The 26,778-nt window shown below is 47.8% G+C and overlaps 1 protein-coding gene across 1 annotated transcript; it reads right to left on the bottom strand.

Annotated features, from left to right (window-relative positions):
• Positions 1 to 789: 789 nt before the first annotated feature.
• On the bottom strand, positions 790 to 26,158 carry LOC307124271 (protein NLRC3-like; the record flags this gene model as incomplete). The annotated part of the gene is made up of 9 exons (XM_079813317.1): positions 26,051 to 26,158; positions 25,820 to 25,942; positions 12,049 to 13,989; positions 11,346 to 11,519; positions 2,856 to 3,029; positions 2,583 to 2,756; positions 1,939 to 2,112; positions 1,807 to 1,853; positions 790 to 1,400 (listed from the first exon to the last, which is right to left on the bottom strand). The coding sequence occupies exons 3-9, from the start codon at positions 13,914 to 13,916 to the stop codon at positions 790 to 792; spliced, it is 3,222 nt and encodes a 1,073-aa protein (XP_079669443.1). The 5' UTR covers positions 13,917 to 13,989; positions 25,820 to 25,942; positions 26,051 to 26,158.
• Between the last annotated feature and the right edge of the window lie 620 nt (positions 26,159 to 26,778).

Below are 26,778 nucleotides of genomic sequence, written 5' to 3'. Positions count from 1 at the left end.
CAGTTACCTGACAAATATTTTTAAAGTATACCTGACTCTCCATTTTCTTCCACCCCAGATAGGGGATTTCATCTTTATTTTTATTTCTTTTTAGTTTCCTTTTAATTCCTATTATAACTATTATACTATATATATTTTTATTTTATTCACTTATAACTATTTTAACTTCATTTCTGTGTAAAGCACTTTGAATTGCCACTGTGTATGAAATGTGCTATACAAATAAACTTGCCTTGCCTTGCCTTGCCTTGTGATAAGTGGGAGTCCTACGGCCTTAAGTGGCGGGATCTCACACTTACGCAGGGCACTGGACGACAGCTGAGTGGCGCGGTTATACTGGAACCCCCACTTTGTATTTGTATTAAACTTTGTATTGTAACCTTAAGTCTTCAACTGCCTGCCTGCACGCACAATAACAGATAGTTGGTCAAACGTTTTGAATTTACATTTTGAATTTTGTTGAAAAACTACTTTTCCAAATTCCTCCTAGACCAAACTGTGTGTCATTTTCACCTTACACTAACTACTCCACATCAATTTGGTAACAGGGTCACATATTGACCAAAATTGATAAACAATATAATTATATATCTATTAATTGCATTCATGATTTCAGCCGTTTTGAACATCTAAAAATATATTTAATTACTCATTGATGCAGTTGGTCTAAAGCTCTCAGCCATGCTTGCATAACTCATCATGCCTCTTTTCTGCTTGGTCCCTTTAATTCCTGCTTGCAACAATATTTCACACAGTCGTCTGTTCACATCAATTATTAATAAACAGGTTCTAATTGTAACATGTACTTTTATTAAATGTGGAGGATTTACAAGTGTGTGTGTGTGTCTGTCTGTCTATTTTAATCTGACACAGAGACACTGAAGAGTTCACTGGAGATTCATAATCCACCCTAAATCCAGCATAAAGGGGTTCAGTGAATGTGGTGTTGAGTGTGTGTAAGTGTGTGAGTGTGTGTGTGTCAGAGATGCTGTAGAAGGACAGAGTGCCAGCCGACACGTCCACATACACTCCTACTCTATTAGAGGATAAAGGGATGGCAGGTGTGTGAGTGAAGTTCTTATTGTGACGGACAGTGAATCTGTAATTTGAGCAGTCCAGACTCCAGGATTTGTCATTCCATCCAAACACACTGTTACTCACTCCTTTCCTGTTGATTCCTTTATATGTCACTGATATTTCAGCACATCCGTACCATTCAGCCTCCCAGTAACAGCGTCCAGTCAGACTCTCTCCACACAGAACCTGAATCTCCTTATTAAATCTCTCTGGATGATCAGGATACGGCTGATGCTCTTTCACATATGTCAGCTTTCTATTCTCCTCAGACAGAATGAGGCGAGTGTTTGCTGTGTTTGGATCCAGTGTGAGATCACAGGCATCTGAATACAAGAAGAGAGAAACATCTATAACAACAAAATGTGTGTATGTGTGAGTGTGTGTGTGCGCGCACGCGCGAATGCGTGCAAGTGAGTGTGTGTGTACATAACTATATTTTGGGGACAAATTTGTACACAGAAATTAGCTAAACCTGTCTAAAATCTCCAAACCCATCTTTTGGAGATGTCCTTATCTGTAAAAATGGTATTACAACAATGGTATTACCTGAATTTTTTGACCTTGAGGGGGCATTTTTTGGTCTCCATAAAGAAAACTGCTTATAAATTATACTAAGTGATGTTTGAAAATGTAAAAATGTAGAACGTTTTCTGTGATGGGTAGGTTTACCAGTGTGTGCGTGTGCGTGTGTTTGTGTGTGTGTGTGTGTGTGTGTGTGTGTAGACATACACTTTTGTAGTCCTTCTGTCATAGTGATCTCTCCTCCATGCTCTACACTATAAACACACAAACACACATTAATGTAGATGTGAATCATGCACACACACATTCAGTATGTCAGTATTAGTGTTTATGACATACTTCAGTATCTGCAGTGAGCAGTTTGGATCCTCCAGTTTGTCAGAGAGTAGCTTGACTCCTGAATATTCTGGGTGATTGTAGCTCAAATCCAGCTCTCTCAGGTGTGAGGGGTTTGAACTCAGAGCTGAAGACACATAACCACAGCCTTCCTCTGTCACCATACAGCCAGACAACCTACAGATTAATCAAAATAGTCTCATCATCTATAAAAACAAACAACAACAATCAACAATTGAGTGAATGTCAGTCATCGTGTGAATTTTGTTTATATATCTGTTTGTTTTTTTTATATATATCACTCAAATGTCATATTTCTACATTAACCACATCACAACAGGCTGGGTTTTCAAACATCATCGTTTCATGGTGCAGTGTGAATTGACCTTGTGTGTGGGTGTGTATATGTGTGTGAATGTGTGCGAGTGTGAGTGTATATGTGTGTATGTATACATATGTATTAGTGTGTGAATGTGTGTGTGTGTGTGTGTGTGTGTGTCTCCACTACTTAAACATCTAACTTCTTTTCACCTGAGTGAGTTTACAATCACTCTGGCTTTAAGACATTAAGGCTCAATTATTAGTAACGCAGCTTGGAAAGCACTTGGATTGTGAAAATCCCAATGCAAAAAAAATGACTTTCAAACCTCAGTATCTCCAGCTGACAGTTTGGACTTTTCAGGCCATCTGATAGTAGCTTCACTCCTGAATCCTGCAGGTCATTGTTACTCAGGTCCAGCTCTCTCAGGACACAGTTGGATGATTGAAGAGCTGATGATAAACTCTCACAACACTCAGCCGTGAGTTTACAGCCAGAAATACTGAAAAAGAGCAGAACACATCAACAGTCACATAATCTACAAACAGACATCAAAATTATGACCAGCTAATTAAAGTATGTCTTATATGTTCTTAAATACCTCAGTATCTGCAGGTGACAGTTTGGACTCTTCAGTCCATCATAGAGCAGCTTCACTCCTGAATCCTGCAGGTCATTGTTACTCAGGTCCAGCTCTCTCATGACACAGTTTGAGGATTTTAGAGCTGATGACAAACTCTCACAGCAATGAATAGTGAGATTACAGATAAGCAATCTATAATAACAAAACAAAAGTGATTATGCACAGATTAAAATGAACACTGAGGCTGGAGTGACATTTAGTTAATGATTTAAATAATGAACAGTTATGTTTTTTTAAGGAAATCTATGTCCCCTCATTGTTTTTCATTATACTGTACAGTAAGTTTAGCTGTCTTTGGAATTTTCAGTTACATGCAAAACAAATATATACAATATTTACCTTTCCTTTAGTGAGTTTCCATTTTTTTTTTTTCATTTATTTATAAAGCACATTTAAAACAGTCACCAGACTGACCAAAGTGCTGTAAAAGCATAAACTAAGTCAACATCTAAAAAACTACAAACACAGATTAGGAAAGAAAAAAAAAAGTCAAATAAATAACATCTAAATTAAAACATACAGGGCAGAGACATTAGCACGTATTAATAGCTAAAGAAAACAAATGGGTTTTCAGCAGAGTTTTAAAAACTGACAAAGAAGGAGCTACTCTAAGTTGTGCCGGCAAGCTGTTCCACAATCTAGGCCCCACCACGGAAAAGGCTCTGTCTCCTCTACATTTGAGCCTAGCACAAGGAACAGTGAGTAAATTTAGATTACTAGATCTTAGGTCACGGGACGGATTATGGGGATGTAGAAGTTCAGACAGGTAACTTGAAGCAAGATGATGCAGACATTTGTAAACAAATAAGATAATTTTATAGTCAATTCTGGATTTGACTGGTAGCCAATGGATCAGGAGGGGAATGACATGATCAAATTTTTGTCTTCTTTTTTTAAATTTGGCCGCAGCATTTTGGACCAATTGAAGACGAACGAGCTGGGACTTTGAAATGCCACAGAACAGTGAGTTATTTATAACTAATATAACATCTCTAAGCGAGATGTTATAAAAGCATGAATAGCTGTCTCCATGGATTTTTCGGGCACGAGATGTTTAATTCTGGCAAGAAGGAGGAGTTGAAAAAAGGTAGAAGAGACCACAGAGGACATATATTTCTCTATAGTTCCGTACACAGCTTGTATTAAAAACCGATAGATCACCAAGGGGGATTGTGTCATACTCATATTTATCAGATGGGCCAAAAACTATGACCTCTGTCTTAGAATCGTTTAATGTTAAAAAGTTACTTGCTAACCAAAGCTTTACCTCATCGAGACAATCCATTAAAGATTTAAATGCAGAGGGGTCGTTTCTTTTTATCAGCAAATAAATCTGTGTATCGTCTGCATAAAAATGAAAACAGACACCATGCTTTTTTAGAATCATGCCTAAAGGGAGCATGTACAGGGAGAAAAGCGAGGGGGATAAGATAGAGCCCTGGGGAAGGCCAGTCTCAAGGAGAGCAGCAGATGAAGTAAAACTGCCAATCCTGACTGAGAAATATCTATCAATTAAGTAGGATTTAAACCATTGTAATAGCTCCTTCTTAGCTACTGTTCTTGCTTACTGCTCCGCTCTTTGCTCTATTGCTTTTATATTTGATCTCCTAATCCTCCTAAAATCCTCCTAAAATACTTCAGAAAATTAGCACAGAGCTCAAACGACAAAGCTTTGCCACCAACACTAAGGTGAGCATGGTGAGCATGGGGAGAAACTTTCTGTTGACCATCATCATCACCGTCACCCTCATAATTAACATAATTAACATCGGCATAACATCATGACCTATGACCTAATATTGTGTTGGTCCCCCTTTTGCTGCTAAAACAGCCCTGACCTGTCAAGGCATGGGCTCCACTAGACCCCTGAAGGTGTACAGAGGAATCTGGCACCAAGATGTTCTGGCCCTGTCGTCGGTTTACCCAATATTAACCAACTGCAGAACCGCAGAACCATATACGTCACTCACTACAGTCTGAGGACAACAGCACCACGCCACAGTCTCATGCTGGAAGTGGGCGGAGCAGCAGCAGTCTCTGATGGGAAATGGGCTGAGTTTCATGTAAAACAACAATGGCGGAAAACATGGTAGGAGGTTAAAGTTAATCAGAGCGAGTATTGAAAGAAGATTGCACGGACAAAAGTTAATGAAAACTGAGTCATCATGGCGGAAGAAGAGAACACGGTAAATAGTTGTCTTTGTGTTGTGTATTTAATCGATTGTTGTTGGATTAACATTTATACAAAACGCTGGTTGGATTAACACTTATACAAAATGAATGAAACGCAAAAGTTTTTTTTAAGTGGGCATTGTAACGAAGGTACTTGACTACTTAATTTGTTATTTACAATCGGACTGTATTACTTTGTTAGATCATGGTTTGTGATTTTAATTTGTTGTTGACATTGTATTTTACTGCATTTGTTTACATTTTCTGACTATGAGTAATGTTTTGAATGTATTTTATTTAATCTATAAAACCATATAACGATTCAGAGAGGTTCAGCGCTACCACCCTTGGAGCTATGCACAATAGAGCTATGAATAGTCACATCAAAATTAACATAAAAAAGGCTGTTGTCCATGGAGGTATGAGCGTCTTGAGTTATGTGTTAACATACAGTGGCAAGAAATATTATTTCATAGTAGTCACTTTGGAATTAGTTGGTTTTCTGCATGATTTGATTAATTGAAATGTCAATTCATCTTCATTGAAGTCGAAAGTTTAAACAAACAATACACACCAACACTTTAGTTAATAAAACGTAATTATATATTTGTGTATTAGATTTTTGTTATAATAATACTTCATATATTTAAATACATCCCATTAAAACATTCAAACACACAAAAGGGATGAGTTTGAGTAGGTTTGGAGTAACACTCTGCAGCACTTTGGAACTCCAGGAACATAGTGTTTATTTTTATAAATTTTTTTATATTTCACATTTCACAGATGAGGATTGGGCTGCAGACATTTCCACTGTATCGACAGTAGAGCCAGACTTCTAAGGAGAGATGATTTTCAAAATCATTTTGAAGTTTATAAATGGAAGAAGCGTCCTTCATCATGCAGAACATCAACCACTAGTGCAACATTTACCATCCCAGGAGTCACAACCATGACGATGCCAGTACTGTGACTCCATCAGCCACCAGCACTGCTACTGTGACTCCATCAGCCACCAGCACTGCTACTGTGACTCCATCAGCCACCAGCACTGCTACTGTAACTCCATAAGCCACCAGCACTGCTACTGTGACTCCATCAGCCACCAGCACTGCTACTGTGACTCCATCAGCCACCAGCACTGCTACTGTGACTCCATCAGCCACCAGCACTGCTACTGTAACTCCATAAGCCACCAGCACTGCTACTGTGACTCCATCAGCCACCAGCACTGCTACTGTGACTCCGTCAGCCACCAGCACTGCTACTGTGACTCCATCAGCCACCAGCACTGCTACTGTGACTCCATCAGCCACCAGCACTGCTACTGTAACTCCATAAGCCACCAGCACTGCTACTGTGACTCCATCAGCCACCAGCACTGCTACTGTGACTCCATCAGCCACCAGCACTGCTACTGTGACTCCATCAGCCACCAGCACTGCTACTGTAACTCCATAAGCCACCAGCACTGCTACTGTGACTCCATCAGCCACCAGCACTGCTACTGTGACTCCGTCAGCCACCAGCACTGCTACTGTGACTCCGTCAGCCACCAGCACTGCTACTGTGACTCCATCAGCCACCAGCACTGCTACTGTAACTCCATAAGCCACCAGCACTGCTACTGTGACTCCATCAGCCACCAGCACTGCTACTGTGACTCCGTCAGCCACCAGCACTGCTACTGTGACTCCATCAGCCACCAGCACTGCTACTGTGACTCCATCAGCCACCAGCACTGCTACTGTGACTCCGTCAGCCACCAGCACTGCTACTGTAACTCCGTCAGCCACAAGCACTGCTACTGTGACTCCGTCAGCCACCAGCACTGCTACTGTGACTCCATCAGCCACCAGCACTGCTACTGTGACTCCGTCAGCCACAAGCACTGCTACTGTGACTCCGTCAGCCACCAGCACTGCTACTGTGACTCCATCAGCCACCAGCACTGCTACTGTGACTCCATCAGCCACCAGCACTGCTACTGTGACTCCATCAGCCACCAGCACTGCTACTGTGACTCCGTCAGCCACCAGCACTGCTACTGTGACTCCATCAGCCACCAGCACTGATACTGTGACTCCGTCAGCCACCAGCACTGCTACTGTAACTCCGTCAGCCACAAGCACTGCTACTGTGACTCCATCAGCCACCAGCACTGCTACTGTGACTCCATCAGCCACCAGCACTGCTACTGTGACTCCATCAGCCACCAGCACTGCTACTGTGACTCCGTCAGCCACCAGCACTGCTACTGTAACTCCGTCAGCCACAAGCACTGCTACTGTGACTTCATCAGCCACCAGCACTGATACTGTGACTCCATCAGCCACCAGCACTGCTACTGTGACTCCATCAGCCACCAGCACTCTACTGTGACTCCGTCAGCCACCAGCACTGCTACTGTGACTCCATCAGCCACAAGCACTGCTACTGTGACTCCATCAGCCACCAGCACTGCTACTGTGACTCCATCAGCCACCAACACTGCTACTGTGACTCCGTCAGCCACCAGCACTGCTACTGTAACTCCGTCAGCCACAAGCATTGCTACTGTGACTCCGTCAGCCACCAGCACTGCTACTGTGACTCCATCAGCCACCAGCACTGCTACTGTGACTCCGTCAGCCACAAGAACTGCTACTGTGACTCCGTCAGCCACCAGCACTGCTACTGTAACTCCGTCAGCCACAAGCACTGCTACTGTGACTCCGTCAGCCACCAGCACTGCTACTGTGACTCCGTCAGCCACCAGCACTGCTACTGTGACTCCATCAGCCACCAGCACTGCTACTGTGACTCCATCAGCCACCAGCACTGCTACTGTGACTCCATCAGCCACCAGCACTGCTACTGTGACTCCATCAGCCACCAGCACTGCTACTGTGACTCCGTCAGCCACCAGCACTGCTACTGTAACTCCGTCAGCCACAAGCACTGCTACTGTGACTCCATCAGCCACCAGCACTGATACTGTGACTCCATCAGCCACCAGCACTGCTACTGTGACTCCATCAGCCACAAGCACTGCTACTGTGACTCCATCAGCCACAAGCACTGCTACTGTGACTCCATCAGCCACCAGCACTGCTACTGTGACTCCATCAGCCACCAGCACTGCTACTGTGACTCCATCAGCCACCAGCACTGCTACTGTGACTCCGTCAGCCACCAGCACTGCTACTGTAACTCCGTCAGCCACAAGCACTGCTACTGTGACTCCATCAGCCACCAGCACTGATACTGTGACTCCATCAGCCACCAGCACTGCTACTGTGACTCCATCAGCCACCAGCACTCTACTGTGACTCCATCAGCCACCAGCACTGCTACTGTAACTCCGTCAGCCACAAGCACTTCTACTGTGACTCCGTCAGCCACCAGCACTGCTACTGTGACTCCATCAGCCACCAGCACTGCTACTGTGACTCCATCAGCCACCAGCACTGCTACTGTGACTCCATCAGCCACCAGCACTGCTACTGTGACTCCATCAGCCACCAGCACTGCTACTGTGACTCCGTCAGCCACCAGCACTGCTACTGTGACTCCGTCAGCTGCTACTGTGACTCCGTCAGCCACCAGCACTGCTACTGTGACTCCTTCAGCCACCAGCACTGCTACTGTGACTCCTTCAGCCACCAGCACTGCTTCTGTGACTCCGTCAGCCACAAGCACTGCTACTGTGACTCCTTCAGCCACCAGCACTGCTACTGTGACTCCATCAGCCACCAGCACTGCTACTGTGACTCCATCAGCCACCAGCACTGCTACTGTGACTCCGTCAGCCACCAGCACTGCTACTGTGACTCCATCAGCCACCAGCACTGCTACTGTGACTCTGTCAGCCACCAGCACTGCTACTGTGACTCTGTCAGCCACCAGCACTGCTACTGTGACTCCATCAGCCACCAGCACTGCTACTGTGACTCCATCAGCCACCAGCACTGCTACTGTGACTCTGTCAGCCACAAGCACTGCTACTGTGACTCCATCAGCCACCAGCACTGCTACTGTGACTCAAGTTTTTCTCTGTCCATCTGTCTATGAATTAATTTGTCAATGGAAAGATGGAGCCATTGATGTGCAGGTGCCACCTAAAGAACATGACACTGAAATCTTTGACAAGGTATGTTTTTATTGTCTCAAACAGGGGCACAAACAGAATTTCAAAACTTTAATATACATGTTACATCCTGATTAAAACACAAGGTATTGTTGAGGACACTTCTAATCTGCCCAGGGACAACATATGGAAATTAGCTAGCAGCTAAATCTGGTGCAAACCATTTCTTCACTTGTGAGAGAATTTTTTTAAAATAAATATTTAATCCCTTTTTTGTATACTTCTCTCATGAAGGAGTAACGGCTAGTAAAAGACCTCAGGACGAAAAACCGCCATGCCTTCTAAGGTTTTGTGGAAGAGCCGTGGTAGCTGAAATTGAAAAAGGAAGACCAGGAAAATGCCCTTCTTCAACTTGATCAAGTGGAAATGAATGATGACATACAACTGGCCAAAGAGCCCTTCATGTTTCATTTCCAGTTCAGGGAAGATATGGAAGCTTTTCTTTATGAGTGTTGTGAAAAAAGGTGCCTCAGGATTAACTCCATGTTTATGGAGTGTTAAATATGTGCCTGCTGTGCCATAACTTTTTTTTCTCGATTTTCTTTGTTTTGATTTCAAAAAAAAGTTTTCTTTGGTTTGAATTTGTATTTTAATTTAATTACTTTTATTTATTCATTTATTTGGAGCAGGTACAACTAGTGTTTTTTTCTGCACTACCTTAAACATCTTACAATGTTTTTGGCTGCTCACTCTGGCTTTAAGGTGAGACACTACAGGTGAATAGGGATTTTTTTTTAATTACAAGGTATCACTGTGAAACTTCTCCAGTTTATTACTGGCATAAACATAAGAAAAAAATGTATTACAAGTTTTGTGTAAATTAATGTTTTAATATGCAAATGAGGCCTTATACACTTAAATATACGCTCATTTGCATACTTTTCCAAAAACAAAATCTGGAAACTGGAAAGGACCATGTTTAAAATTATTGGTTCTATTTGTTGACATGTTAGATGAGAGAGCTTTTACAGAGGGGATTCTGGATATCTTATTTTGTGCTTTAGTAAATTAGAGAATACTGACAATAGCCTTAAAAAATAAATTTTCGCCATGTTTTTTGGAGTTAAAGGACCTATAACTCAGGATAGGAATGATATATCAACAAATCCCTCTGTAAAAGCCTTCAGAATATAGTTCAGTATAAGACTGCAAAAGTTGGTGCTTGTAGGTACTACTGAAGTGGATATATCTGACTCTGAGTGTGAGGAAAAACTCATTTTGAGAAAACGGCCTTTAAAGTTTTATACTGTGTAACTGCATACATTTCTACAAAACCCCCAACCTACAAACAAAATATATATTCAGTTAATTAATATCAGTAGTGTATAATATTTAAAACACGTGGAAATTGATAAATGAATAAATTATGAATAGCAATAGCTATTAGAGAACTACCTTAAGAGAACTACCTTAACAAACACCAGTCACAAAAACTGCAGATGATCTGTCCCTGTTTGTTGTATTGGTCCATCTATAACTATTTGAATCTAATTCTGACGGGTTTTCGTCGTCTAATCTGTTGTTGTTTACTTTCTTTTTACTAGCTCTTGCTACTTGGTCTTTTCTGTGAGCGTTTATGAGCCGATTTCAGCGTTGTCTGCACTTTCTCTCAAGCACAGAATACACAAGCAAGCAGCAGCGCGTGAGAAATACACACGACCAATCAGATGTGGTTTTCGGCTGCAAACTTTCGCAGTTTGTCAGTTCTACAAAGGAAATTGCCATATTTGGATTAGCCAGCGCTGTGTGTCAGACTGAGAGCTTTACAATGATACCAAGCATGACATGTTTCTGTGAATGGAGACGGCACGAGAGATCGCGCTAGAATAACTTTTGATGATTTCGGGTAGAAATCTAAAGCCGCACGGTGACAAAATATAATGAAATAACCACCTTAATGTGTAATGTTGACATTTTTTTTATTTTGACATGAAAGCTTGCATGTTAAGGGAGCAAACTGGCCCAAAATCTCAAAATTGACCACTGCATGAAAAAACGATGTTTTCACCTGCCGTGTCTCGCCTTAAGCAGCTTGGAAAGCACTCGGCTTGTGAAAAGCGCCATACAGATAACATTAACCTGATATTGCTTCGTTTCCTTTCCATTCATTTTAAAAAAACTGATGAAACTGAATGTGAAAGTCAAACCTCAGTATGTGCAGCTGACAGTTTGGACTCTTTAGTCCATCCGATAGCAGCTTCACTCCTGAATCCTGCAGGTCATTGTTACTCAGGTCCAGCTCTCTCAGGACACAGTTGGATGATTGAAGAGCTGATGATAAACTCTCACAACACTGAGCGGTGAGAATACAGCCAGAAAGACTAGAAGAGATAAAATAATAAATGATATTAAACAATAATAAAACATTGTGATGTAACACTGTAGTAGATATTTGCATCTGAACACCTCTAGAACAGCACAGATTTATAATGCATCTGCATCTGTCACCATTTTATTTGTATCTTTTAAATTCTCTTTACAACTGTTTTAATTATCCTTGTTTTTATTTTTAATTCTTACACATGGTATTCTTATTTCTTATGTAAAGCACTTTGAATTGCCATTGTGTATGAAATGTGCTATAAAAATAAACTTGCCTTGCCTTGAAAAGAGTCAGACTGAGACTGGAAAATAATCATGTTGTGCAAATATAGGACTGAATTTGTGATAAAAACTTTACTAACATTATAGGTGAACTTCATATAACACATTAAAATAATGAAAAGATATGTCATGCACTTTAACTCTGAGCTTGTTATTTACGAGAAAATCTCATTTAGTCAATGGTTCAATATAAAGGTGCTAGATTCATTATAAAAAACGATTCTTCAGCTGTTAATTATCACTCACAGAGCCTTTCTGCAGTTGATCACAGCTGGTATCAGTCTTCTTCTTCCCTCATCTGATGTGTTGTATTTCATGGTGTTCAGCTCATCCAGAGGCTCCTCTGAGATCTGAAGCATGTAGGCGATTGTTGAGCACTGAGCAGGAGAGAGTTTCTTCTCTGAGTGTTTGTCTGATTTCACAAACTCCTGAATCTCTCTGGACAGAGTCTGATCTTTCCCTTCCAGCAGACAGAGGAACAGATTGATGGATCTTTCAGTGGAGAGTCCATGTCCATCTTTGATCTTCTCTTTAATGTACTTTGTGGTTCTCCTGATGCTCTCTGAGCTGTTCTCTGTGTGTGTCAGTAGATCCTGTAAGAGTCTCTGATTGGACTCCAGAGAGACGCCCAGCAGAAACCGCAGGAACAGATCCAGCTGCCCATTCTCACTCTTGAGGGCTTTAACTACTGCTGATGTTAGTAGATAATAAAGAGAATCTTCAAACCTGTAACATCTGAATTCATACAGAAAAAACTGCAGTGGTTCCATGTTCTTTGTTAAATAGCAATAAAACACATAGAAAGCAGCGAGAAACTCCTGGACGCTCAAATGAATGAAGCTGTAGACTTTCCTCTGATGAATCACAGATTCCTCCTTAAAGATCTCAGTGCAAATCCCAGAATACACTGCGGCATCAGTGACGTCTATGCCTCTCTCTCTCAGGTCCTCCTCATAGAACATCACATTGCCCTTCATCAGCTGTTTGAAAGCCACTTCAGCAAGTTTCACAATCACTTCTCTGTTGGACAGCAGGAGTTTCTCTGGATCTCTCTCTTCATACTTCTGATTCCTCATGTTGATCTGAATCAGCAGGAAGTGGATGTACATTTCAGTCAGAGTTTGAGGGATTTCTGCACTTAGATCTTCTTCCAGGAGCTTCTGAAGCACAGTGGATGAGATCCAGCAGAAGACGGGTATGTGGCACATGATGTGGAGGCTTCTTGCTCTTCTGATGTGTGAGATGATTCTGCTGGCTTGATGCTCGTCACTGATTCTTTTCCTGAAATATTCCTCCTTCTGAGGCTCATTGAATCCCTGAATCTCTGTCAGACGATTGATGTATTTGGAGGGGATCTGATTGGCTGCTGCTGGTCTGGAGGTGATCCAGATGAGAGCCGAAGGAAGCATCTCTCCTTTCATGAGCTTTGACATCAACAAATCCACTGATGAAGTCTCAGTCACATCAGAAACTTCCTTTGACATCAACACATCCACTGATGAAGTCTCAGTCACATCAGAAACTTCCTTTGACATCAACATATCCACTGATGAAGCCTCAGAACCGTCAGAAACTTCCTGAGCGTCTGAAAACCTCAGTGTGATTCTGCTTTCATCCAGACCATCAAAGATGAACACAACTTTACACTCCTCATAAATCCTTGAGTCCAGATCTGGAAGTTCAGGATGAAAGTCCAGCAGAAGTCTGTGAAGACTGTACTGATGATCTCGGATCAAGTTCAGCTCTCGAAATGGGAGCACAAACATGAAATCTACATCCTGATTGGCTCTTCCCTCTGCCCAGTCCAGAATTAACTTCTGCACAGAGACGGTTTTTCCGATTCCGGCTATGCCTTTAGTAAGAACAGTCTTGATCTGCTCTTTCTCCTCACGTCCTGGTTCAGGTGAGGCTGTAAAGATATTATTGAAATAGATTGGAGTGTCTTGTGAGTGTTGCGTTCTGGCTGTTTTCTCCATCTGTAAAACCTCATGTTCATCATTCACTCCTTCTCTCTCTCCCTCTATGATGTAGAGCTGTGTGTAGATCCTGTTCAGGAGGGCTTCATTCTCCTGGGGTTTAATTCCCTCAAATAATCTCTCATACTTGTTCTTCATGCTGGTTTTGTGCTGGTCTATGACTCTCTGTAGTTCACCATCCACTGGTTGAAGAGAATCCTGGTCTCCATCTCTAATTGATAACAAAATAAAAACATAAAGAGATCCTTGTGAATACAACATGCAAGGCTTTCCTGACAATTCAACTTAAGATTTTGGTCTCCGTTTAGGCTTGTTTAGATTTCTCTTTCCAATATAAATTAACTGGATTAATAATTAAATTATTAATCCTCGCAACTCTAATGAAGTTGAACTATCTCTTGATATCTGTGAGAGATTTTTGAGTTCCCTTTCGTTCAGTCACTACGACGTAACGTTAGTGACTAACGAATGGGGGTTTCGCTTAGAAGCCTATCAACTTCGAGTTTTGAGAAAACGCCCAATGGCGTGCCAATGCCATGGGGCATGCGGAATTTGCATACGTAGCTCCGCCTCACTGCGTGAGTATATAAGGAAGTACGAGGCAATATCGCATTATGTTTCTGCTTTCGGAGCCAAGAGTACCTACCTCTTCACTCCTACAGCCTTCTGAGACTCTGTCAGCTTCTTCGAGACGAGCAGCTTTCCAGTCGGTGTTGGTGTGACGGCGCGTTCCAGTGATCGCATACTTCCTGCCTGCTGATCTGTGCAGTGGTCTGCATCCAGCTGGTGTGTGTTTCCCTGGGCGCTTCGGCATCGACTGCAAAGTTTCCTCTCACAAAAGAGCTTGCGCGTGACACGTCCTTTTCAGGATGTTTCGTCCGTGCACTTCTGGGTGCGGTAGATCGCTTTTTTCTTTTGACGGGCACGAGCGCTGTGTGACGTGTTTGGGCTTTCAGCACGCTCAGGCAGCGGTCGTGGATGACTCATGTTCCCTCTGCGGGAACCTGGCCATCTCAGTGCTTCGATCGAGACTCCGTGAATTCCGTGCTGATGCCGGAACGAGAGTCCCCTCCGCCACCCCCCAATCTGCGGTCTCCTCTGGAGGCGGCACTTTGGCTGGTGACCAGGGTGATCTGAGGGTGACGGTGTGGAACAAAGCTTCGACGCTAGTTCCTCGGCCCACACCCCCCTCTCAGGCACTTGACCCGGTCCGCGCTCAGGCGTCTACATCGGGGCCGGCTCCTGCTGTCCCGACTGTGGCGTTTGGCGCGGCGGAAGAGGAAGTGATGTCTATCGCCGCATCACAAGGTGGGCTGGAGTCATCTGAGGATGATGATTTGGCTGTGCTGCCACCTTCGGGTGCGCCAGCATTGCCCGAGTCGGACCCAGAGTTGACAGCCATGCTGTCTCGGGCAGCCACAGCGCTTGGACTGGAGTGGAACCCAAAAAGCCCGGGCCGCGCAGAGGCAGCCGCAGGAAGGCGTCCCAGTCCGCTCCAGCCCCGCAGCCCGCAGCCCTTTCTAGCGAGCGCGCGCAGTCTCTGCTGACTTGCCTCCGACAAATCGAGAGCAAGAATGCGGTTCCACTGAAACTATTTCAGAGGCTCCTGGGGCATGTGGCATCTGCAGCCGCGGTAACGCCGCTCGGATTGCTTCATATGAGACCGCTTCAGCACTGGCTTCGCGATCGAGTCCCGAGATGGGCATGGCAGTCTGGCATGCTCCGGGTCCAAGTGACTCGGGCCTGCCTACAGACGCTCACCCCGTGGTCGAACCTCAGCTTTCTACGGGCAGGTGTGCCCTTAGAACGAGTTTCCAGGCATGTTGTCGTATCGACGGATGCCTCTGCCACGGGCTGGGGTGCCATGTGCAATGGACAAGCAGCCGCGGGCTCCTGGACAGGACCCCAGCGCCTCCTGCATGTCAATTGCCTCGAGTTGCTGGCAGTACGGTTCGCCCTGCACCGCTTCCGAGCGCTGCTGAAGGGTCAACATGTGCTTGTCCGGACAGACAACACGGCCGTAGTAGCGTACATCAACCACCAGGGCGGTCTACGCTCCCGCCGCATGTCTCAACTCGCCCGCCATCTCATTCTATGGAGTCAGAAGCGCCTGAGGTCCCTTCGTGCTGTCCATATTCCGGGAGTCCTGAACCACGCAGCCGACGAGCTCTCGCGGTTTCAGCCTCCCACGACTCTTCCCACTGCAGCCTGTATTATTCCCTGACCGAGGGCACGCTCGGCACGGATGCACTGGCGCACAGCTGGCCGCGGGTCCTTCGCAAATATGCGTTCCCCCCAGTGAGCCTACTCGCACAGCTCCTGTGCAAGATCAGGGAGGACAAGGAGCAGGTCCTTTTGGTCGCCCCGTACTGGCACGGCCGGACTTGGTTCCCCGAACTCATACTCCTTGCGACAGCCCCTCCCTGGCCTATAAGACCGGACCTCCTTACTCAGAGACAGGGCACCCATTGGCACCCACGTCCCGACCTCTGGAACCTCCACGTGTGGCTCCTAGACGGGACGCGGCAGGTTTGAGTGGCTACCACCTACGGTTCCGCTAGGGCAGAGTCCACTCGGCATGCCTATGCGTTGAAGTGGAACCTCTTCGTCACCTGGTGCTCTTCCCGCCAAGAAGACCCCTGGAAATGCCCGATCGGGTCCGTGCTTGAGTTTCTCCAAGAGGGGCTGGAGCGAAGGCTGTCTCCCTCCACCCTCAAAGTTTATGTGGCTGCAATATCTGCCCACCATGATCTCTTGGAGAACAAAAAGGTAAGTCAGCACGACCTGGTCATCAGGTTCCTGAGGGGAGCCAGGAGACTGAATCCTCCTCGCTCTCCTCTCGTACCCTCTTGGGACCTCGCAGTAGTGTTAACTGCTCTGCAGAGACCTCCCTTTGAGCCTTTGCGGTCGGTTGATATTAAGTTTCTGTCCATGAAGACAGCTCTGCTGTCCGCATTGGCCTCCGTTAAGAGGGTCGGGGACCTGCAGGCATTTTCGGTTGACGAAGCGTGCCTGGAGTTCGGGCCGGCTAACTCTCACGTGATCCTGAGACCCCGGCCTGGATATGTGCCCAAGGTTCCCACCACTCCGTTCAAGGACCAGGTGGTGAACCTGCAAGCGCTGCCTTTGGAGGAGGCAGACCCAGCCTTGGCATTGCTCTGTCCAGTACGCGCTCTTCGCGCCTACGTAGACATGACGCAGTGTTTCAGGACCTCAGACCAGCTCTTTGTCTGTTATGGTGGAGAGCGGAAGGGAAGTGCTCTCTCGAAGCAAAGGCTGTCTCACTGGATTGTGGACACCATTGCTTTGGCTTACCAGCAGCAAGGCCGACCATGCCCCCTTGGTGTGAAGGCGCACTCCACCCGGAGTGTGGCCTCCTCTTGGGCTCTAGCGCATGGCGCCTCGCTAGCAGACATCTGCAGAGCTGCAGGCTGGGCGACACCCAACACATTCGCCAGATTCTATAATCTCCGAGTGGAGCCAGTGTCCGACTATGTACTCGCCCCCCCGAGGGGCCGGTGATGGACCAGGTTCAGGTGTCTTCGCTTGCTCGCCACTCCACTCCACGGACTGGATACGTGCGATATTTTCCTCAGGTGAGTTCCCCGAGAGCCCTGAGCTCCTCCAGCACTGTCGACGCCGACATCAGTTCAGTCTGCCCTTTCGAGCCCAGACCCTCATGTCCGGCCAGGTGCCCCATGTGCATGGTTCCCTCTGGCGACCTCCACATGTGTATTTCACCGTAAGTCTCCGCAGTGAGCGGGGTTCTTCCCTTGGCGTGTCCCCGCCACCCCTAGGGTTAAAAATCCACCTTCGTCTGGTACCCTAGAGATCTTCCATATGCAACCCTCTCCGGGTCATATGTGTCTCTTAAGTCCTCCCCACGGGTAGGCATCTTTGGCATTCCCTCACTGGGATATGCTTCCCAGTGTACCTTGGTAATCCTGTGTTAAGTGGGAGTCCTTCGTCCGTACTAGTCTTACGACAGGGTACTCACACTTACGCAGGGCGCTGGAAGACAGCTGAGTGGCGGGGTTATATTGGGACCCCCATTCGTTAGTCACTAACGTTACGTCGTAGTGACTGAACGAAAGGGAACGTCTCGGTTACGGATGTAACCCTCGTTCCCTGAGGAGGGAACGGAGACGTAACGTCCCCTTGCCACATCGAGCTGTGCTACCTGGAACGCAGGAGTTCAGTCTTGGCTCCTCAAGCAGGTAACATAATGCGATATTGCCTCGTACTTCCTTATATACTCACGCAGTGAGGCGGAGCTACGTATGCAAATTCCGCATGCCCCATGGCATTGGCACGCCATTGGGCGTTTTCTCAAAACTCGAAGTTGATAGGCTTCTAAGCGAAACCCCCATTCGTTAGTCACTAACGTTACGTCTCCGTTCCCTCCTCAGGGAACGAGGGTTACATCCGTAACCGAGACGTTTTTTTACTGAAAAGATTGATGGTATTCGATCAGCCCTCAGCACTTTCCATAATATTATTCTGCTTGACAGTCCAGTTAACACAGCTACTTTCAATGGTTTTCAGCCAGTGTCTCTTTCTGATCTGAGGAACTTAGTGATGCAGATGAAATCTACAACATCACCCCATGATGTTGTTCCTTCCAACATCATTAAAGGTTCTTTTGAGACTATTGGTCCTAGCATTCAAGTGATAATTAATTCTTGCTTAGTCTCTGGTATTATCCCAGCATTTTTAAAGCATGCAGTTTTCCAGCCGTTGCTTAAAAAGCCCAATGATGATGTAAGGCGTTTTAATAATTATCGTCAAAATTGCCATTTCTTTCAAAATTTTTGGAAAAAGTTGTCCTATTACAGTTACTACCTTTTTTAAATTCAACTCAGGTACTTGAACCATTTCAATCAGGTTTTACTACTCATCATAGCACTGAAACACCTTTTTTAAAAGTCATGAATGATTTGGCTATTGGCCAGTTTTCCTCATCATCTGTCCCTCTGTCTTGTGGAGTTCCCTTTCGTTCAGTCACTACGACGTAACGTTAGTGACTAACGAATGGGGGTTTCGCTTAGAAGCCTATCAACTTCGAGTTTTGAGAAAACGCCCAATGGCGTGCCAATGCCATGGGCATGCGGAATTTGCATACGTAACTCCGCCTCACTGCGTGAGTATATAAGGAAGTACGAGGCAATATCGCATTATGTTCTGCTTTCGGAGCCAAGAGTACCTACCTCTTCACTCCTACAGCCTTCTGAGACTCTGTCAGCTTCTTCGAGACGAGCAGCTTTCCAGTTGGTGTTGGTGTGACGGCGCGTTCCAGTGATCGCATACTTCCTGCCTGCTGATCTGCGCAGTGGTCCGTTTGACAGCTGGTGTGTGTTTCCCTGGGCGCTTCGGCATCGACTGCGAGGCTTTCCTCTCACAAAAAGAGCTTGCGCATGGCACGTCTTTTTCAAGACGGCTCGCCCGTGCACTTCCGGGTGCGATCGATTTTCCGCTGCTGTCTATGGACGCATTCACTGCTCGAGCGTGTTTGGGCTTCAGCACGTTCGGGCAGTGTTTGCGGATGTGTCACGTTTCCATTGCGGGGGCGTGACCATCGCGATGTCGCGGTCGAGACTCAATGATCTCCGTGAGGAGAGAGAGTCCCCTCTGCCACACCCCAATCTACCGTCCCCGAGTGAGATGGTACTTTGGCTGGTGGCCAGGGTGACCTGAGGGCGGTGCTGTGGTATTAAGAACCCCGACGTTCATTCCTCGGGCCACGCCCCCCTCTTATACATCGCTTCCGTGAGTGTTGGATTGAATCTACGGCCCGTCTCTGACGCCCGTTCGTTCAGTTCACGCTCCGGATAGCAGTGAGATGTCGATCGCCGCATCCCAAGGTGGGCTGGAGTCCTTTGGGGATGACGATTAGGTTGTGCTCCGCCTCCGGGTGTGTTAGCACTGCCTGATCTGACCTAAAGTTGACAGCCATGTTATCTCGGGCAGCCGCGGGTCTCGCGCTGGTGTGGAACTCCGCCCAGTCGCGGGTGCTCGTGGTTGCGCGATTGGTTTTTGGGGGCGGCACCCGACAGCTGTTGGGCCCCGCCCCCAATGCCTTTCGCTCCCGGGGTGCATGAGGAGATCACGCGGTCCCGGAAGTCCCCGTGCTTCCCGTGACCGTTTGGTGGCCTCCTCCGCCTTCTCTGCCCTTGATGGGGCCGCGGCCTAGGGTACACTGGGGCCCCCTCCCCCCCCACTGTTGAACTCTCTGTTGCGCACTACGGTGTCCACAGAGGGCTTTGACGTGGCGTGGTGTGGCTGTCCTAAGCACCCCCCCCAAAGCCTGTGGGCTCGTCTACTTCGGTGGCGTGGTCCCGCAGAGCTACGGGCAGGCCGCCGCCCCTTTGCACATGCACAAGGGTGGAGCCGACCCAGGGCTCTTCATTGAGCTGCGTGCCGCAACTGACCCCGCCCCCGGGCGGTGAAGGTGGCCACACGCTCCCTGGGTCGGGCGATGTCCACAGCTGTGGTCCGGGAGAACACCTGGCCTTACCTGGTGATGTGGAGGACGTTGAGTGGGCCCGCCTCCTCAACTCACCCATATCCCAGGCTGGCCTCTTCGGCGGCGCGGCTGAGAACTGCGCCCAACAGTTCTCGGCCGCCCCAGAGCAGACTGAGGCTGTAACACGTACTGCCCCGGCGGCCAGCTGCTGCACCAGCCGCCGGCCCAGTCGCCTCAGTCCGCTCTCCGCCGAGGGCGCCCTCCCTCTTCCCGCCCGGCCCCAGCAGCAGCCTTCACCTGGACCGCGCCGTGGAGGTGGTTGAGGATGTCGCCCAGTCCGCTCCCCAGACTGGTTAAACGCCAGGATGGAGGTGGACAACTCAGAGATGGGTTCCAGTTCTTCCCAGGGGATGGTGGCAGGGCCTCTCCTTCCCCCGGTGAGGGCCGGGGGAAAATCCTTCCGCTGCTGGCCCCCGGGCTAGCAGCGCTTGGGAAGAACTCATGTTCCTGTCTCTGAGCACCCAGAGACCGGTGACGGCTGTGCGCGCCACCCTCGGGTCTCGCCACTCTCGTCCCTCTCTGTCGCCAGCCCCCTGGCAGAGCAGACCCCAGTGGAACGCGAGTCCTTCCCTGGTCTCCTCTGTCAGGGCGCAGCCGTTAACCGTGCTCCGACCCGGGGACGCCCAACAGCCTCCCCTGTCCGCGCCGGTAACGCTGCCTCGCTGCCCCACCCAGGGTACGTCTGTCGTCCGTATGACCCCGTTGGTGCAGTCTCTGGAAGCCTGGCTTCAGCTTCCGGGGCTGTCCCGCTGGGTTGCCCGGACCATCAGGCTCGGCTACGCGATTCAGTTCGCGCAGTCTCCTCCCCGTTACAGGGGAGTCCGCTATACCATGACCGGGGCCCATGCCCCCGTCATGCGTGCAGAGATTGCCACTCTACTGGCGAAGGGTGCGATTGAGCCTGTCCCTCCAGCCGAAATGAGGTCGGGGTTCTACAGCCCCTACTTCATTGTACCCAAGAAAACCGGTGGGTTACGGCCAATCCTGGACCTTCGCATCTTGAACCGATCCCTTCACCGGCTTCCGTTCAAGATGTTGACTGCGAAACGCCTTTTCGAATGCGTTCGTCCGGACGATTGGTTTGCAGCGATCGACCTGAAGGACGCCTACTTCCATGTCTCCATCCTTCCTCGACACAGACCGTTCCTACGGTTTGCTTTCGAGGGGCGGGCATACCAGTACGCAGTTCTCCCATTCGGGTTATCTCTGTCCCCTCGCGTCTTCACGAAGATCGCCGAGGCAGCCCTTGCGCCCCTTTGGCAGCACGGGGTCCGCATCCTGAACTACCTCGACGACTGGCTCATACTAGGCCACTCTCGAGAGCAGGTTTGCGGACACAGAGATCTGGTTCTCCACCACTTAACCCGTCTGGGCCTTCGGGTCAACTGGGAGAAGAGCAAACTCTGCCCAGTGCAGAGGATCTCTTTTCTCGGTATGGAGATCGACTCGGTCGCCATGTACGCGCAGCTTTCGAGCGAGCGCGCGCAGTCTCTGCTGACTTGCCTCCGACAAATCGAGAGCAAGAATGCGGTTCCACTGAAACTTTTTCAGAGGCTCCTGGGGCATATGGCATCTGCAGCCGCGGTAACGCCGCTCGGATTGCTTCATATGAGACCGCTTCAGCACTGGCTTCGCGATCGAGTCCCGAGATGGGCATGGCAGTCTGGCACGCTCCGGGTCCAAGTGACTCGGGCCTGCTTACAGACACTCACCCCGTGGTCGAACCTCAGCTTTCTACGGGCCGGTGTGCCCTTAGAACGGGTTTCCAGGCATGTTGTCGTATCGACGGATGCCTCTGCCACGGGCTGGGGTGCCATGTGCAATGGACAAGCAGCCGCGGGCTCCTGGACAGGACCCCAGCGCCTCCTGCATGTCAATTGCCTCGAGTTGCTGGCAGTACGGTTCGCCCTGCACCGCTTCCGAGCGTTGCTGAAGGGTCAACATGTGCTTGTCCGGACAGACAACACGGCCGTAGTAGCGTACATCAACCACCAGGGCGGTCTACGCTCCCGCCGCATGTCTCAACTCGCCCGCCATCTCGTCCTATGGAGTCAGAAGCGCCTGAGGTCCCTTCGTGCTGTCCATATTCCGGGAGTCCTGAACCACGCAGCCGACGAGCTCTCGCGGTTTCAGCCTCTCCCGGGAGAATGGAGACTCCATCCCCGGACGGTTCAGCTGATTTGGGAACAGTTCGGCGACGCACAGGTAGACCTGTTTGCCTCCCACGACTCTTCCCACTGCAGCCTGTATTATTCCCTGACCGAGGGCACGCTCGGCACGGATGCACTGGCGCACAGCTGGCCGCGGGGCCTACGCAAATATGCGTTTCCCCCAGTGAGCCTACTCGCACAGCTTCTGTGCAAGATCAGGGAGGACAAGGAGCAGGTCCTTTTGGTCGCCCCGTACTGGCACGGCCGGACCTGGTTCCCCGAACTCATTCTCCTTGCGACAGCCCCTCCCTGGCCTATTCCTCTGAGACCGAACCTCCTTACTCAGAGACGGGGCACCCATTGGCACCCGCGTCCCGACCTTTGGAACCTCCACGTGTGGCTCCTAGACGGGACCCGGCAGGTTTGAGTGGCCTACCACCTACGGTGGTCGCCACCATCACTTCCGCTAGGGCAGAGTCCACTCGGCATGCCTATGCGTTGAAGTGGAACCTCTTCGTCACCTGGTGCTCTTCCCGCCAAGAAGACCCCTGGAAATGTCCGATCGGGTCCGTGCTTGAGTTTCTCCAAGAGGGGCTGGAGCGAAGGCTGTCTCCCTCCACCCTCAAGGTATATGTGGCCGCAATATCTGCCCACCACGATCTCTTGGAGAACAAAAAGGTAAGTCAGCACGACCTGGTCATCAGGTTCCTGAGGGGAGCTAGGAGACTGAATCCTCCTCGCTCTCCTCTCGTACCCTCTTGGGACCTCGCAGTAGTGCTAACAACTCTGCAGAGACCTCCCTTTGAGCCTTTGCGGTCGGTTGATATTAAGTTTCTGTCTATGAAGACGGCTCTGCTGACCGCATTGGCCTCAGTCAAGAGGGTCGGGGACCTGCAGGCATTTTCGGTTGACGAAGCGTGCCTGGAGTTCGGGCCGGCTAACTCTCACGTGATCCTGAGACCCCGGCCTGGATATGTGCCCAAGCTTCCCACCACTCCGTTCAAGGACCAGGTGGTGAACCTGCAAGCGCTGCCTTTGGAGGAGGCAGACCCAGCCTTGGCATTGCTCTGTCCAGTACGCGCCCTCCGCGCCTACGTAGACATGACGCAGTGTTTCAGGACCTCAGACCAGCTCTTTGTCTGTTATGGTGGAGAGCGGAAGGGAAGTGCTCTCTCAAAGCAAAGGCTGTCTCACTGGATAGTCGACACCATTGCTTTGGCTTACCAGCAGCAAGGCCGACCATGTCCCCTTGGTGTGAGGGCACACTCCACCCGGAGTGTGGCTTCCTCTTGGGCTCTAGCGCATGGCGCCTCGCTAGCAGACATCTGCAGAGCTGCAGGCTGGGCGACACCCAACACATTCGCCAGATTCTATAATCTCCGAGTGGAGCCAGTGTCCGACTATGTACTCGCTCCCCCGAGGGGCCGGTGAAGGACCAGGTTCAGGTGTCTTCGCTTGCTCGCCACTCCACTCCACGGACTGGATACGTGCGATATTTCCTCAGGTGAGTTCCCCGAGAGCCCTGAGCTCCTCCAGCACTGTCGACGCCGACATCAGTTCAGTCTGCCCTTTCGAGCCCAGACCCTCATGTCCGGCCAGGTGCCCCATGTGCATGGTTCCCTCTGGCGACCCCCACATGTGTATTTCACCGTAAGTCTCCGCAGTGAGCGGGTTTCTTCCCTTGGCGTGTCCCCGCCACCCCTAGGGTTAAAAATCCACCTTCGGCTGGTACCCTAGAGATCTTCCATATGCAACCCTCTCCGGGTCATATGTGTCTCTTAAGTCCTCCCCACGGGTAGGCATCTTGGCATTCCCTCACTGGGATATGCTTCCCAGTGTACCTTGGTAATCCTGTGTTAAGTGGGAGTCCTTCGTCCGTACTAGTCTTACGACAGGGTACTCACACTTACGCAGGGCGCTGGAAGACAGCTGAGTGGCGGGATTATATTGGGACCCCCATTCGTTAGTCACTAACGTTACGTCGTAGTGACTGAACGAAAGGGAACGTCTCGGTTACGGATGTAACCCTCGTTCCCTGAGGAGGGAACGGAGACGTAACGTCCCCTTGCCACATCAGCTGTGCTACCTGGAACGCAGGAGTTCAGTTTTGGCTCCTCAAGCAGGTAACATAATGCGATATTGCCTCGTACTTCCTTATATACTCACGCAGTGAGGCGGAGTTACGTATGCAAATTCCGCATGCCCATGGCATTGGCACGCCATTGGGCGTTTTCTCAAAACTCGAAGTTGATAGGCTTCTAAGCGAAACCCCCATTCGTTAGTCACTAACGTTACGTCTCCGTTCCCTCCTCAGGGAACGAGGGTTACATCCGTAACCGAGACGTTCCTCAAGGGTCCATTCTGGGGCCATTACTCTTTAACTTATATATGCTTCCACTTGGAAATATAATTAGGAAATATAAGATTTTTTTTCATTTCTATGCTGATGATTCCCAGCTGTTCCTTCCGTTGAAATCTAGACATTCTCTGCAGCCTCTCTTGGACTGTCTTGAGGATATTAAATGCTGGATGGCAAATAACTTCCTCCAGCTTAACAATGAGAAAACTGAGGTGATTATATTTGGTCCCTCCAAAACCAGAAACTCTATAGTTAGTCACTTAGATAATCTCACTCCATATGTTAAGTCACATGCAAAAAATGTAGGTGTTATTTTTGATTCTGAGCTTTGTCCTGAAAAACAAATTAGCTCAGTTGTAAAAAACAGCTACTATCAATTGAGAATCATTTCCGGACTTAAATCGACTCTTTCATATCACTCCAGTCTTAGCTTCTCCTCACTGGCTTCCCGTTTATTTTCGAATTCATTTCAAAATTCTGCTGATTGTTTTTAAAGCTCTTAACGGACAATAACGGCCCCATCTTACATTTCCGATCTTGTTCATTTGAATTCCGCTCCTAAGTCCCTCAGATCAGCCAATAAAGCTCTCTTATATGTCCCATGGTCACGACTTAAAACGAAAGGTGATAGAGCCTTTGCAGTTGCTGCTCCACAATTATGGAATCAGTTGCCACCCGACATTAAGAGTGCTCCTTCTGTTTCTGTTTTTAAATCTAGACTTAAGACACATCTCTACGTTTTAGCATTTCCTGCTTATTAAATTATGGATTAGTAACTGTTTTTTTCTTATTCTAATTTTGACTGTTATTTTTATTATTATTTTTATTTTATCTTTATTGTATTTATGATTGTGTTGTACAGCACTTTGATCAGTGTAAGCTGAATTTAAATGTGCTTTATAAATAAAATAACTTACTTACTTACTACTAAACATTCACACTGTGCACTGATTTTATTCATACTTGTTGCATTAGTGAAGTTAAATCACAAAACACACATGATAATGACCTGGGGTCAGAGGTCACTGGATCATCACTGAATTCAGGAGGATGATGTTTGGATTGATTGCTGTTCAGAGACACATAGCTGGGATCTGGAGATGAAGGTCTCTGAATCTTCCTCCTGGTGACTCTAAGATACAATTCACACACATATTTTCACTGTAATTAACACAATCTAATTTGATCTGTGATGTTGTATAAGTCAGTCTATTGTCCCCAGTACTTGATAGTGTCTCACCTGGGGTCAGAGGTCACTGGTTCATCACTGAATCTAGGAGGAAGATTTATCGATTTATTGCTTTTCAGAGACACACAGCTGGGATCTGGATATGAAGGTCTCTGGCTCCCCCTGCTGGAGATACTAAGATATAATTCACAAACGTCTGATCTCACAATCAAATTAGTTTACATGATCTGTGATGTTGTATGAGTCAGTCTTTTGTCTCCAGTACAGGACGGTGTCTCACCTGGGGTCAGAGGTCACGGCTTCATTACTGAATTTAGGAGGAGGATCCATGGATTGATTGCTCTTCAGAGACACACAGCTGGGATCTGGAGATGAAGATCTCTGACTCTTCCTCATTTCAAAGACTGAATTCTTCCCTGTATATGGAACATATGACAACATTATATTTACATGTATGCCTTTAGCAAACACTTTAATTTTAAGTGATTTACAGTGTATTCAAGCTAGAAATTTCAGCACATGTTCTCTGTGAATGTCATTGATATTAAAGGTGAACTATGTAAGATTTTTGCAGTAAAATATCCCAAAACCACTAGGCCAGTGTTATATATTTTGTTCAGTTGAGTACTTAGAATATCCCAAATGTTTCCAACTATTTGTAAATCGTGAGAAATTGCTATTTTAACCAAAGAACCGGGACGTGTGAGCTATGCGTTTGAGGGAGTCGCCTGTCGATTGCATCATATCTGCGTTACCCTCGGTTTCCGGTTTTATTTAGC

The sequence above is a fragment of the Gobio gobio genome, assembly GCF_949357685.1.
Source record: "Gobio gobio genome assembly, chromosome: 3".
NCBI lineage: Eukaryota > Metazoa > Chordata > Actinopteri > Cypriniformes > Gobionidae > Gobio > Gobio gobio.
The sequence above is the reverse complement of the archived record's forward strand: the minus strand, read 5'-3'. Positions and strand labels throughout refer to the sequence as shown.